At 38.9% G+C, this 12,941-nt stretch overlaps 1 protein-coding gene across 1 annotated transcript; it reads right to left on the reverse strand.

Moving 5' to 3' along the window:
• Positions 1 to 984: 984 nt before the first annotated feature.
• Positions 985 to 9,605, reverse strand: LOC118778006 (alpha-synuclein-like). The gene is made up of 6 exons (XM_036529305.1): positions 9,346 to 9,605; positions 8,708 to 8,853; positions 8,138 to 8,167; positions 6,056 to 6,195; positions 2,538 to 2,621; positions 985 to 1,585 (listed from the first exon to the last, which is right to left on the reverse strand). Exons 2-6 carry the CDS (start codon positions 8,826 to 8,828, stop codon positions 1,574 to 1,576), a joined length of 387 nt encoding a protein of 128 aa, XP_036385198.1. The 5' UTR covers positions 8,829 to 8,853; positions 9,346 to 9,605; the 3' UTR covers positions 985 to 1,573.
• Positions 9,606 to 12,941: the final 3,336 nt, after the last annotated feature.

Genomic DNA, 12,941 nt, shown 5'->3' on the forward strand with positions numbered 1-12,941 from the left:
TTGGCTTGTTGGTCATCAAACACTCCTCTGGGACTGGAAACAGACACTGACACTACTCCGCGATTACAAACTTTGAAAACACCTCCCTCTAGGGAACAAATTGACACAACACTACAGCGCCTACAATAATGTGGTCTGTATTGGCCCAGATGATATTCACTTTAATAACTAATCATATACATAATCAAATCTCATCATTCAGCAGGAACTGGTACTTCACTTTGATCAGTGTATACTTCAAAGTTTGTTCAATGTGTATTTGGGTCTCCATTGAATATTGTTTTCCGCTACATAAGTCAAACAATTACTTGTCCATGCATATTGCAGAGCTTGAGATAATTTGTACTTTCCTGTATGGCACTAACCTAGCTGATTCACACTGAGCATAACTGATTTCACCAACAGTAGAAATGTTGATTTGTAGAAATGCAAATACACATTTATTACTGTAATCTGATATACTTGATATGGTTTCATTCGTTTTTTATTGCATTGTTTTACAGTCTCTGTGGAAATACTATGCTGAGTGTTACACTGAACAAAATACAACTTGCTTCTTAAATTCTTAATTTACATGACCAAATACAATTTGTAAAAGAGAATGCACTCACATACCAATGATGTGGTTGAATTAAATATAACACTTGAATAAAATTACAGATGTTATGGTTGGTAACATTTCAGTAAGCTGATGGCAAACGTACTATCAGATATGTGTAAACTGTAATTCAACATATTCTACTTTTGCTTCTGTGCCTGAGTGTTTCTGTAAATTACAACTGTTGTCAAGTCTGATGTTGAGATGTTTTGCCATCCGCTTTCTCTGACTGGTACAGTTTATTACTGCCAGCACCTGCAGAGACTGCTCATCTGACACCCCTGTGTATACTGTATCATATACCCAGTTTCTTTCTCCATAACTGTGTCATGTATGTCTCTGTAGACTATAGATAGAAACAACACCAACAAGACAAAACGCTGTGCATATTTTTTTTTTTTATTGAGCTAATATACTATTTATATTCAATAGTAATTAAACAATGCCACAGCTGGTTAATATGCATGACTCCATGCTTAATTAAATGTACACAACTTTGTTTGAAAAACACTGCCCAATTATTTGAACATACAAAACAAAACATACAAAACAAAAAACTGAGGTACACGTATACTCCAGTACTGCATTCAATCAGCCACAGTGACAAATCACAGACAAAAATATTTCATTTTTAATTCTTTTTTCACTGGATACAATTTTAGACACTTAGGTGTTGTTGTTTTTAATTAAATTGCTCTTTCAGTATTTATCTTAAAGCCACAAAGTCCACAGAACACACAGTACCCCCCGGACCAGGTGGCCATCCCAGTGGGAGGGAATCACATGACATGGCAGCCAGTCCAGGAGGGCACAGGAACTCCACTCACAGCTGACAGAAGACTGTGACACACTACACATAGCACAGACTTTAGAGACAACCGAGGCTGGGCATAGTGTGATCTTGCACGACATGGAATGTTTCGGTCATTGATTTTTTAATTTTGTCGTTGGTTTGTTGCACTGGGTCTGCTACCCTTAAGAATCATCCTGAAATGGAGAAAAGAGAAAAACAAATTCATAAAGGCAATCATTATATCACATCTATATTTAGTCCTTCAGCAGATGCTCTAATCCAGAGAGACCAACAAAGCATTTATAATGAGGCCAAATGAACAACAGTATGTACAACAATCACTAGATGATGCCTGGTCATGGGTCACATAGTGCTAAAGCCAGAATCACCCTTGGGAGCCACAGGGTCTGTGCTCTGTTACAGGGACAAAGCTAGCCATTATCTAGAGAATGTACACTAATTTGTTTTCATGTTGTAATTTCAAATGACTAATTTTACTGAAAGTTTAGTGGATCAGTATGAATAACACATGTTATACTTGGAAGCAGCAGATTAACTAATTATGCTCTCATTGCACAACACTCCTGCTGAAGACCAGAAATGGCTGAGTGTTTGCATGGTACTGCTGTGGCAGTGTTGGTTCATGTCCTTTTACAGATTACTTTTCTGATATGCAAATTACAAAGGATGACAACATCTTTGACAACAAATGCCAACGGAACAATAAAACCTCTGATTTTATGCATATTCTCCATTGTCTTTATGAAAACAGCTGTACACAATATAAAGATAAAGGCTAATGCTGGGAGATCATCTGCAAAAATGTCAACTTCCATTTTCGTAATTATTTTCTTACACACATCCTGACAATTAAACACTTTATACTAAGTTGTACGTCCCCTTTCTACATCATGACTATTGACATTCAATGCTCACCATATCTGGAATGTGGTACATCCATTATAATTCTTTTGTTGTTAAAATATATTGTTGATATTACAAGTGAATAAATTTGACATCTTAGACACACACACACACACACACACACACACACACACACACACATGTCCTCCATTTTAGATGAGGATAGGATAAGTGCTAATTATCTGGCCAGACTGCTGCGTTCCTGTGTGATGCTGTGTGTACCTGAGTTGCAGAGTTGTTGTCAGGGTCCACCTGTGAGTCTCCTGTGCTCTCAGCAGGGTTGTCCTGAGATGTCTCACCTTCATCCTAGTTAAGAGATAGCAAGTCCAATTTTAGAGGACACATTACAAATTTCAAAAGGAAAAGCAGGGTAAATTTCTGTGTTAAGTACTTTGTGTAGTTTATTTATTTATAAATCATTTTCCAATTGTGATGAACATTTGTATCTGACAACTGTTCAGTTATGAATACAGCAAATTATTTAGTCTTAAGTATTATTTATTATTTATTAATCAAGTACAAATGAAAAAAATTCTCCCCACTGAGCCTTTTTTTCAAAGAGATTGCTAATAGGTTGAACTGGGGTATCTGCACATTCAATGAAGCAATCTTATATAAAGCTGTGAATGCATGTAAAATGTTTTAGTTGTCTTGTAGACTGACATGATCTAGGTTTTGCTGTCTTAAAAAATGAGAATTACAAGCCCCTTGTCAAATTTGAAATAAAGGTTATATTGCTGAGACACACTTTATATGTCTGTTACTAAGAAAGTTCTGCAGTAATTCAAAGTTCTTGAATAAAGTTCTCAGCCCAGTCAAACTTAACTTCCTCTAGAATGCAGGTTTAGTCATAAGAGAAGAACTTTCCAAATAGCTGTGCTTGTGTGGGTCATTTATAGCACCATTCTGCCTTAATCTGGTGAAGTGACAATGACTGTGCATAGTTTGAGTAGGGCAGGTGGCAGGAGCCTTGCTTTCATTACGTGATGTCACTCACAGCCGACGGCTTCAGCGGGCTCTTACACGTGCCTTCTTGGTGCTTCACTCCATTTAACATTGCCCACACACTTCCCATCTGTTCACACTGAGGCCTGTAATCACTTTGGCAAGGGTGGCACAATGCCCCAAGAATGCATCACTTCATTGTGGCGTCCTCAGACCTATAACCTGATACAATTGTGGTATTACTGTTTCCTTGTGCATGTGGAAAACTGTTACTTCTCAACAACCTTCACCACTGGTAGAACTGGGAGTGTAAGCGATCTTGAGGTATGGTTGAGAGACAAGTGAAGTAGTAGTAAGAGGCAGCCCTCTGTCTGCATTAAGGGTTCTTTTGCACCACCCCAATCCTCTCTTTTTGCAGTATGCGTGTATTAATTGGCATACATATAAGTGTTGGGTTCATCAGCTTACATAGAGAAATTATAATAATAAGAAGAAATTATTATTTAGAAAATGTAGTGATGAATTCCCTCTCTGAATATACATCCAATAGGTTCGCTTGGTTCCAAAACAATTTGTTCCCATGTCATTTCTCTTCAATTTTTCTCAGAGCAAGGAAAAGCAATGCCATCTTTAAGAGTAAAGCCAAGGCTGCGATAGCCTTGTGCTGGTTCCAAAATTATTTGTCCATTTGTCCAGGTTTACATCTTTCATGAAACACATTTCTGGAAAAACTGAAATTTGGTCTCAGATTGCTTTTGTGAAATAAGGCTGTCAGTTATTCTGGCTGCTTTCCTGCTTTAAATCGTAATTTACAACAGAGGAGGTGGACATTTGGTGCACATTGCTGATTCAATGATACATGTACTACAAGGTGCCCATTTAAAAGCTGTAAAGGGAAGAAAGTTACCCAGATGGTAATGTGGTAATAATCAGTATGAGTACAGACTATTTCCTTGGGTAGATGAGGTGTCAGTGAAATCACATCATGAATCACAAATTCCATCTCTGACAAATGAAACTTTCTTTTGACCAAGCTCCAATAATCATGTTGTTTGCCTACAAAGGTCCTTTAAAAAGGAATAATTTGGATTTATGGCATCATGAACAACTTCTGCATCTAACCTGTGCTATCTATGCTATGCACATTGTGTTATGTACAAAACTACAATATAAAAAGATCACCACACTGGGATTGTAACATTGTTAACAGCCCCACTGTAAGTCAGACAGAGTTCAATTGAACGAGTTCCTGGTGCTCTGAAATCCATTTAGCAGAGCCTGTTTTTCAAACGGGATTGCTTCACCACATCTGACAGACCATCCCTCAGATTGTTTAATTGACGACTGTGCGGATTCAAGATGAAAGGATTGATTGAACTGCAGTCTCGCCTGCTGCTCCGAGGATGGAAATAAACACACAGGAGCCCCAGCTCAGAGGCCTTTTGATGGATTTTAATGCAGCCCTTTTAATTTAAGTCAATATCAATGACACGTAATGAGTGGATCTCAAGATACAAGCATGTGTTTTGGCAGCCTCTAAATGAGAGAAATCCAATTCTTTGCACAGTCTTATATCCTTCCAAGCTGGAGATGTGATTATATGAGTTAGAAGATGAGTTTCTATGAGTTTGTAAATTAAGGACATCAGGCAAAACCTCAGGAGCCATTTCTAAATGATTAGGCTTAATCGTTAACCCTTTGGTGTCTAAGATGTCGTAGCATCTTTTACACTCATCCAATATGGTTGCTAACATCTTTGCCATTTTAAATGAAAACATGTGATGTGGATCACACAGAACAGGAGACTATGAGATTTCCTATTATATACCTCTAACATGATTCGGGATTTTAAATTTAAGACAATTTGAATGAACAGGAAATAATACATTACTTTTCCCTTGTATGTTCTGAGTATCACAAATGCATAAAAAGTTTGTGAACAGTTCTTATCAGTAGTGGCAACACAGCATTGCAGAGCATATAAAGCACAAATTTACTGAGAAGAAATATACGGCCTTTTAAGAACATCATTTAAATCCTCCTTCTTATTAAGTATTAAATGTATATGTAACCTCTGTGACTGTGAAGCAATTTGTAAGAATGCAAAAAAAGAAGAAAGTGGCTATGGCCTCACAGGGACAAATAAGAGCAACAAGAGCGTTATAAGGAATACATTTAAAGGCTTGAACAGAATTTTTTTGATGGCAACATCAGCATCACTGTCCATCTTCTGGTTCATAGCTGATATTATTTTGTCAATCTCAATGTTCTATTTTTGCCTACTTAATAATAATTAACAACAATTCTTTTGTACCCCTTGGTTCAATTCATTCAACTTAACAGTCTCTTCATTTGCTAACATCTACAGCTGAGAATATGGCTTGAACCAGATCTTTCACACCATTCTTTTACTGTGCAAACACAGATTCAATACCTAACCACCCTGATTCTGCAGGCTGTCACTCTAAATGAGACATTAGTTCCCAGTTGACCTTTCTGGTCAAATAAAAGCTGTCTTTGGAGATTCTGTAACCTAAGGTCCTGTGCAGTGTTTAGACCGAAAGAATGACGTTCACTTTTGATTTTCCACAAAGCTGGAGATTGCCTGTCAGTGCACAGGGATTTATCGGCTGCTGTGTTTGAAATTGTCTTTCTACTCTGAGAACTTTGAAAGGTATTGTTAAGACCAGCAGCACGGAAGGCTTAGAAATGAAAATTCTTATTTACAGTAGACTCAAGGATAAATTTAAACTGAGATGTGTGGAAATGCAGAACTTAACAGATCTTCCTCTCACCTGCTTGGCTGTGCCCTTGCCCAATCCGGTTGCTGCAACAATATTACCAGCTCCTTCCACAGTCTTTTGGGCGACGGTTGTCACACCAGTTACAACAGCTCCACCCACCTGAGACACCCCGGACACGGTTTTCTCGGCAACTGTAGAAGAACAGCACAGAGATGTGCTACAGCAGCTTCACAAGTGCTGTATTGTCTGTGCCTGGGTGAGGTCAAAGGTAACAGTATGCAGCGATGACAAAGGAACTGATGACAAATGACTCATGTTTACAAACACTCTTGAAGAAGGTATGTTAACCTCCTTGAAAAATATTGATTAAGCAAATTAATGAAATGTCAAAAAGAATCTACCAATGTCATTCATGGTAAGGAAAAGTATTTTTCTCCATCTTCCCTTTGTCACAGAAGCCAATATAGTTTAAAATGTTTAATACAGATATAAAAAGATTACCATTTTGCATATCCACAGTTACTGTAAATCCAAGTTTCATATTAGGCCCAGAGAACAAATGTACTCTTGGAAATGTGTGAAATGTGTGAAATGTGTGCTTAGGAGATTGTACTTTTTTTTTTCTAAATAATTAAAGCTTAACCAATGAATCTGGCTAAAAATCATTTCCTGCCAATGATGTATGCTGCTGACCACCCATATTGTATAATACACTAAGTAGATACTGGTTATCCAATAAAGAACTGTCTGCCTGTTCCCAAATTTTCACGTAAGGTTGCAGCACCACACTTCTCCCAGAGAGGAGCTTCTCAGCAGCACACCCTAATCGGATTGAACCCTTGCCTTAGGGCTGCCTCCTTAGTGTCTTGTCACTGAAACAAGAATGCAGCTCTTCAGCCTAAACAGAAGTTCATCCAGTGGAGGCCATGTCAGAAGGCCAGATTTAACTGACATACTTTGCCTATTTATTTATTTATTGTATTTGAACTTTAACAAAGAGGCATTTTAAGACAATTATCAATTATTAGTTATATTACTAACACATGGCTGAATGTTTTTTTCTGATTCAAAAAATGCCTGCACTCCCAAGACAGCCTTTTCTGACACTACCTCTTCCTATCACTATCTCTCACCACTTCACTGCCTTGTTCTGTGATCTTCACAGATGAAGAAAATCTACCTCCATTGAATATTTTGGGGGTAATCCCTGAACTACAAGAAAGATTACCTTAAATGTTGTTGTGTCTCACATTTACCTCCTCTGTAATGTGTTCTCAGTGTGTATTGAATGCAATTGACTCAGGTCCTTTTCATGAAATTCACACTGATTTCTTGCACATTGCTCACAGTTGGCCTTGAATTTTCCTACTGGCAATTTGGCCTTTCATTCTGGAGCATGACTGTGGAGGTGTAGTGGTGAGGTCTGCTGTTCTGAGGTCTGCATCTTTAATTTTTTTTTTTAAATCCTAATCCTCCTCCATCATTCTAGGAAGCTCAAACTGTGCAAGACTGGTATAATTTAAGAATCTTGACAAGGATCCAATAGATGATCCCGTCAGAAACAAACAAAAAAAAAAACTCACAAATGTTATACCCCAATGAAGACACAGTCAAATATAGGACCACAGAAAGCGTACAAGGCACAAACTGTCCCAGAGTAAACAAACAAAAAATAGGCAGTTGCCTATTTAGTGAAATATCAATTTAAGAAATACCTGAAAGCAAGTAATGGATAACAGAAGATCCTGTCAGTAAACTCTGTAACTATTTTCAAACTTCACTAAAGGTTGCTTCTGTCTATGTGCCATCACTGGTGCCAGCAAAACAAAATGACTGATAGTATTACTTGTTATATGACCATAGCTTCTACTTCTTTCCTGCTTGTTGTTGAGTGATGTGGTGAAGCCAACCTATTTTCTGCCTACACCAGCTCAACAGCCTGGAGGGAGAGTGAGGGTGATTGCCTCCCTGCCCTGTTGTTGCTGCAGGCCAAACTCAGTTTCAGGATTTGTTCTCATCTGCATTATCATAGTCACAGAAAATGTACTGTTTTTTTCAGTTCTTGCAAGGTTTTATGCTGGAACAATGTATCTATGAAGGACACAAAATATACAAACAATGGCAAAAACATACCAGTAGTAACTCCATCCATTGTTTTGGTGCCTAAGGAATATAAAGATGAGAAACAAATTAGAAAATGACAGCTGGACTTAAGTTAAATATATAAACCCAAAGCGCAGTTGTTAATAGCGACCAGATGTGTATAGCAATAAGTAATTCTCTCGGTAAAATAACGACATTAATTTAAAAACACAGATGAAGATTTCTGGAACCAACATTGTTTACACCCACTGCTACAAAAATGACCTGCTCTGAAACAGAACTGAAATATAATGATACCGTGTAAAAGGAACCTGTCGGGATTCGTCGTTTTTTTTTTTTTTGTCATTATATGCATAATATGTAACAAGTCTTTACATCGAAAAGCGTTAAAAATCAACATGTACACAATGTCAGTGCAAATTATAAGTTTTATAACGAGTCATCTGAAGCAACAAAGACAACTGGGCGCTACAGTTGGGTTTCTCTGTAATTGCAAACAGTATGAATAATTCATTCCAGTAAACGTAACTATACCTCCGTAGTCTTCAAAAATGTATAGATACTCCTGAACATAAAAGTACACATACAAAACACACTTACCGACAAAAATAACTCCATCTTTCGTTTTCTCAGCAGCGCCAGTGACTCCTTGCTTTGTCTTTTCTGCCGCTGCCACAACCCCGTCCTTGGCTTTCGAGAATCCTTTAAATAGTGCGTCCATGTTCGTCCCGATTGTTCACTAAATGCTGTGAAGATGGTTAAATAGGTGCTGTCATGGTTTAGGTTCACTATCCGATCATGCCAACACCCACCTTTTTTGGTAGGTCGGGTTTATCAGGTTTGACACTTGCTGTAAAATTCCGCTCCACATACAACACAAAAGTATGACAGAAACGAGTATTTCCAGTTTAAAACGTTAACATATCGTATACCAAACACCTGTTTACCGGGAACCCAGAGTCTCTTCTACGAATGAAGCGTTTACATACACATTGTTCTGTATAGGCAATATAAGTAGACTATTTTATTTTCCCTAAGGCATAAAAGATATGATAGCCGAAAGTAAAAGTATTCAGACATGTACACAGTTACTGCTAGCTATCCAAATATCAGAAACACGTTTTAAGACAGCATCAAAGGAACATTTCAATATTTAAAAGCTCACTAGCTGCCATACCCTGGTCGAAATACGAACGGGGAATACGATATTTTCAACCTGTGGATCGTTGTTGACGCACCTGTTCTTTGTCTCCCGGTTGTCTCTTTTCTTTATAGGTAATATATATTTAATACTGTTATTTGATTATGTTTATAACGAAATGTTTCTTTGTTCAATCTGAAACAAGTCCAAAGCCTTCGTTAGTTCGCAACTGCCATTTAAATTCTTAAGGTTTGTTTCGGAGACCGGTTTCTTCCGACTGATGTAGCGTCAGCTACCACAGAGCATCCGTGGTGATGATGCTGGAGCAGCTGGAGACGTGACGGTTAGTTTAACGTCTGCATCCTAGCGTGTGTCCCTGAGCTTACTGTCTGATTTGTTGATTCATCCCTTGAGCACACCACACCCATCTCCTGAAAGACAAAAATCTTATTTGCTCCTTGCAATTTTCTTGGCCCGGTGAAGTTACACTCGACAACATTACAAGTCATTTAAATTCATGTGATTGAAGAGGACAAATATGCAATGACATCCTGCTACTTAATGTCTACAGAACGATGTCTTGCAAGCTTTAACGTTAAATAAATAGGATTTTGCATGTAGTGCTGGGAACAATGTGATCAAATGTAGTATCATTAATTGCTCAGTGTTTGATGGGTTATTCATTCTTGATGTAAATTTAGGTCTCCAGTCCTGTACAGCCATATCCATGTAAAATTTGTCCAGTGCTGTCATCACTCTAGTGTCCGAAAATAAGAAATTTTATGCTACCAACACAGACCAGTAAGGAGGAGAATTCAAGTGTATCTTGTCACCAGTGGCTGTGAGACCAGTGGTTTGGGAGGAAACTGTAAAGTGAAGAAAAAAGCTGACAATCTCTATAACAAAGTCATATCTTCAGAATACAAAGTGTCATAAAAGTACCATACCAATGTGGCATTCATGGCTACATGACAAAGAAGAAGCCTCTTCTGAGGGCAAAAGGCAGACAATAAATAAGAAAAAAGAAAAGAATCAGTTTATAGCACTGCAATTGTTCACAGCCAGGGATGCAGAAATGAAACATGTGGTTACTCAGAAGCAATATAATTTAATAGTCTAGTGATCTAGTAATCTAGTGCTAGAGAACAAATTGAGAAGGTCCTGTTTGTTTTTATCTCCTAATACATCTGCAGTGTGTTGGAAGCTAGCAACCTTAAGCAGCTGTGTATTGATGCATCATTTCCATGTATAAAGTCAGTGGAAAAATTAATGATAACATAACTATCCAATAATATAGCTTACCTATCTAATAATGACTCATTACCTACTGGTGTGTAAAAATAGTGAGGCAGCAATTCGTAGTACGCCAAGTTGGGTATATCGTAGTAAGCATGTGGAATGACATGTATGTAGCTTCAGGATTGTCAGAGCAGTAGTTTCATATTTACACTATGAACTAATGAACATGTTCCAAATACATTACACATTTTCATATACTGTACATATGCAAGATCATTTTACGCACTTGTCCATATATTCCCCTAAACTCCAGATTCATTCAACTCAAAATAGGAACTGATAAATTGTTCTGATGGATTATGATCTATGAATTTTTGTTGCCCTGAAGTGAATCAAACAATGGAGTCAATCAAATGGAGTAATGAAGAAAATTTTTACAAAATGAACATCACATAAAGTCAGCAGTAAGCAGGAAACAGGAAGGCCACTGCAGTTCAGGACAGAGCAGAGTCATGAAAACAAACAGAATTGTCCTCTCTGAGTAGCTGAGCTCTGGCAGCTTGTAGAGGCAGGAGGACAATGTGGAGATGTGACATGGTGTTGTCCTACTGATGCTGTGGAAGGATAGATATTTATTCGCACACCTTTTTCTAGCGTCTGCCCTGAGAAGAGCTGTTGGCCTAGTTGATGGTACACATTCCTCAGGGAAATCAATAAAGACACAGGCATCACAGTGTTACATCAGGAGAATTTACCTCTAAGTAACAGATCAGCCTGGGAGGTCATTTGAACTCCTCCTCAAGCTAAAAAAAGGTTTATGAAGGACACGGTTCCAGGGTAACAGCTGGGCATCACAGATGACTTTATCCAGCAGAGCAACTGTCAGTGGGACTCAAAGAGAGAGCAGTTTAAAAGACATCAGCTGGAGTGAGGACAATAGAGAGCGCTCTTGCCAAGTAGAGATAAACTGGAGACCTTAGCTCTAACCAGAAACAGAGGATTGTGTTGCATATTTGTTTATGTCAGATATACCGCTCTACAGTTTCAACACCCATCGGCCAAGAGCAGAAGAGGCTCCAACAATGACTCTGCATAAGCTATAACTCGATGTCAGTGTTTTTGCCACATGGCGGCAGAGCACTTGAACATAATGAGGCCCACCCATACATACATAAACATGCTTCTCACTCTAAAAAGAAATGCACACACCCTCATTCAATAACAAGTATTATTTACAGCTGTGGGAAGCTGCCAAAGAAAGCTTGAAACCGGGTGCTCCGCAATTATTTGTTCAGCTTACAAGGGAGAGCAGCTCTAAGCTTTTATATATTAGATGTAAACGTGCAGTTGCAATGCAACCTAATTGTTGTCTTCATTTGCTTTCTTTTTAGTCATTGTTGTGTCATTGTGGAAGACTGGGTAACCTAGTCTTCTGAGCTGGATGTCTTTGAAGTGCTCAGTCAGGCCATTCATTCCCGCTGCTTTTCATGTTTATATTCAATATGTAGAATTTATTGTGCAGATCAACCCCTTATGATCATATGTGTTGGCAAAGTTAATGTTAAGCAATATCCATACAGCAAAACATACAACGAGATATGCTGTCTGGGTCAGGAGATAATGCTGTACAGCTTGGTGTCTTGCACAATGAGTTATTACCAGTGGCTGCAACAATGGGAAGTGCATCCATGTTTTTCCGTGAAGCAGGCCAAATGAAGTATGTCAATAAGCTTTGTTAAAAAGCTTCACAGCATTGATATTAATTGTTGAAAAAGGAACACTGTATTTCCCCCAGACTAAGTGCTCAACCATGAGCCCCAAATAGCTTGTGTCGTGTACTTGAGCTGCAGGGTGCATTGGGCCACAGACATCACGGTGTCAGCTCATCAATCCCACACGCCTAATGCAGTTTCCAAACATAGCCCCGAGTGTTGCATGCATGGATGTAGGCGGCGTGGAGGAGCGGGAAGCAAAGGCTCCATAAATAAGGAGAGCTGCTGTTCATCGCGCTGGCCAAGCTGTGGAGAACGCCTCGGAGGGAAATGCGTACATGTGTGTGTGTGTGCCTCACAGGCTGTGAAGCAGCATGATCTAGGATCATTTGATTGTGAATCCATGATGGGACGGCAGTTGGAGGGGAGTCCGGGTCAGGGACGAATGTGTTTTGGCCCCAGACTTGCTGCATCATATAAGGGGGTAGGAATGGGCAGCAGGTTTGGCAGGTTGTAGGCCCTATGTGACTGCCGCTATGTGATGGGCCGCTGCTGAGAGACAGATAGAAGCACTCTGTGTCTGAACAGCATGCTACTGACCAAAGCTAGTCCCATGGCAGTTTTCTGTTTTGAATAGCACTTGCCATTTGGCAGTCATGTGTTAAGTAATATATAAAGGGCTTGCAAAAACACAGACACAGACACAGACACATGCACTCACACACAGACATGGACGGACACA

This window comes from Megalops cyprinoides, chromosome 5 (genome assembly GCF_013368585.1).
Source record: "Megalops cyprinoides isolate fMegCyp1 chromosome 5, fMegCyp1.pri, whole genome shotgun sequence".
In the NCBI taxonomy this organism is placed as follows: Eukaryota; Metazoa; Chordata; class Actinopteri; order Elopiformes; family Megalopidae; genus Megalops; species Megalops cyprinoides.

Excerpts from the sequence above, each read along its gene's own strand:
- LOC118778006 (XM_036529305.1), bottom strand. The coding sequence starts at position 8,828 with ATGGACGCACTATTTAAAGGATTCTCGAAAGCCAAGGACGGGGTTGTG. Across the intron at positions 8,168-8,707 it reads AGATGGAGTTATTTTTGTCG|GCACCAAAACAATGGATGGA; the intron begins GTAAGTGTGTTT and ends TATATTCCTTAG. Across the intron at positions 2,622-6,055 it reads GCAAGGGCACAGCCAAGCAG|GATGAAGGTGAGACATCTCA; the intron begins GTGAGAGGAAGA and ends TCTCTTAACTAG.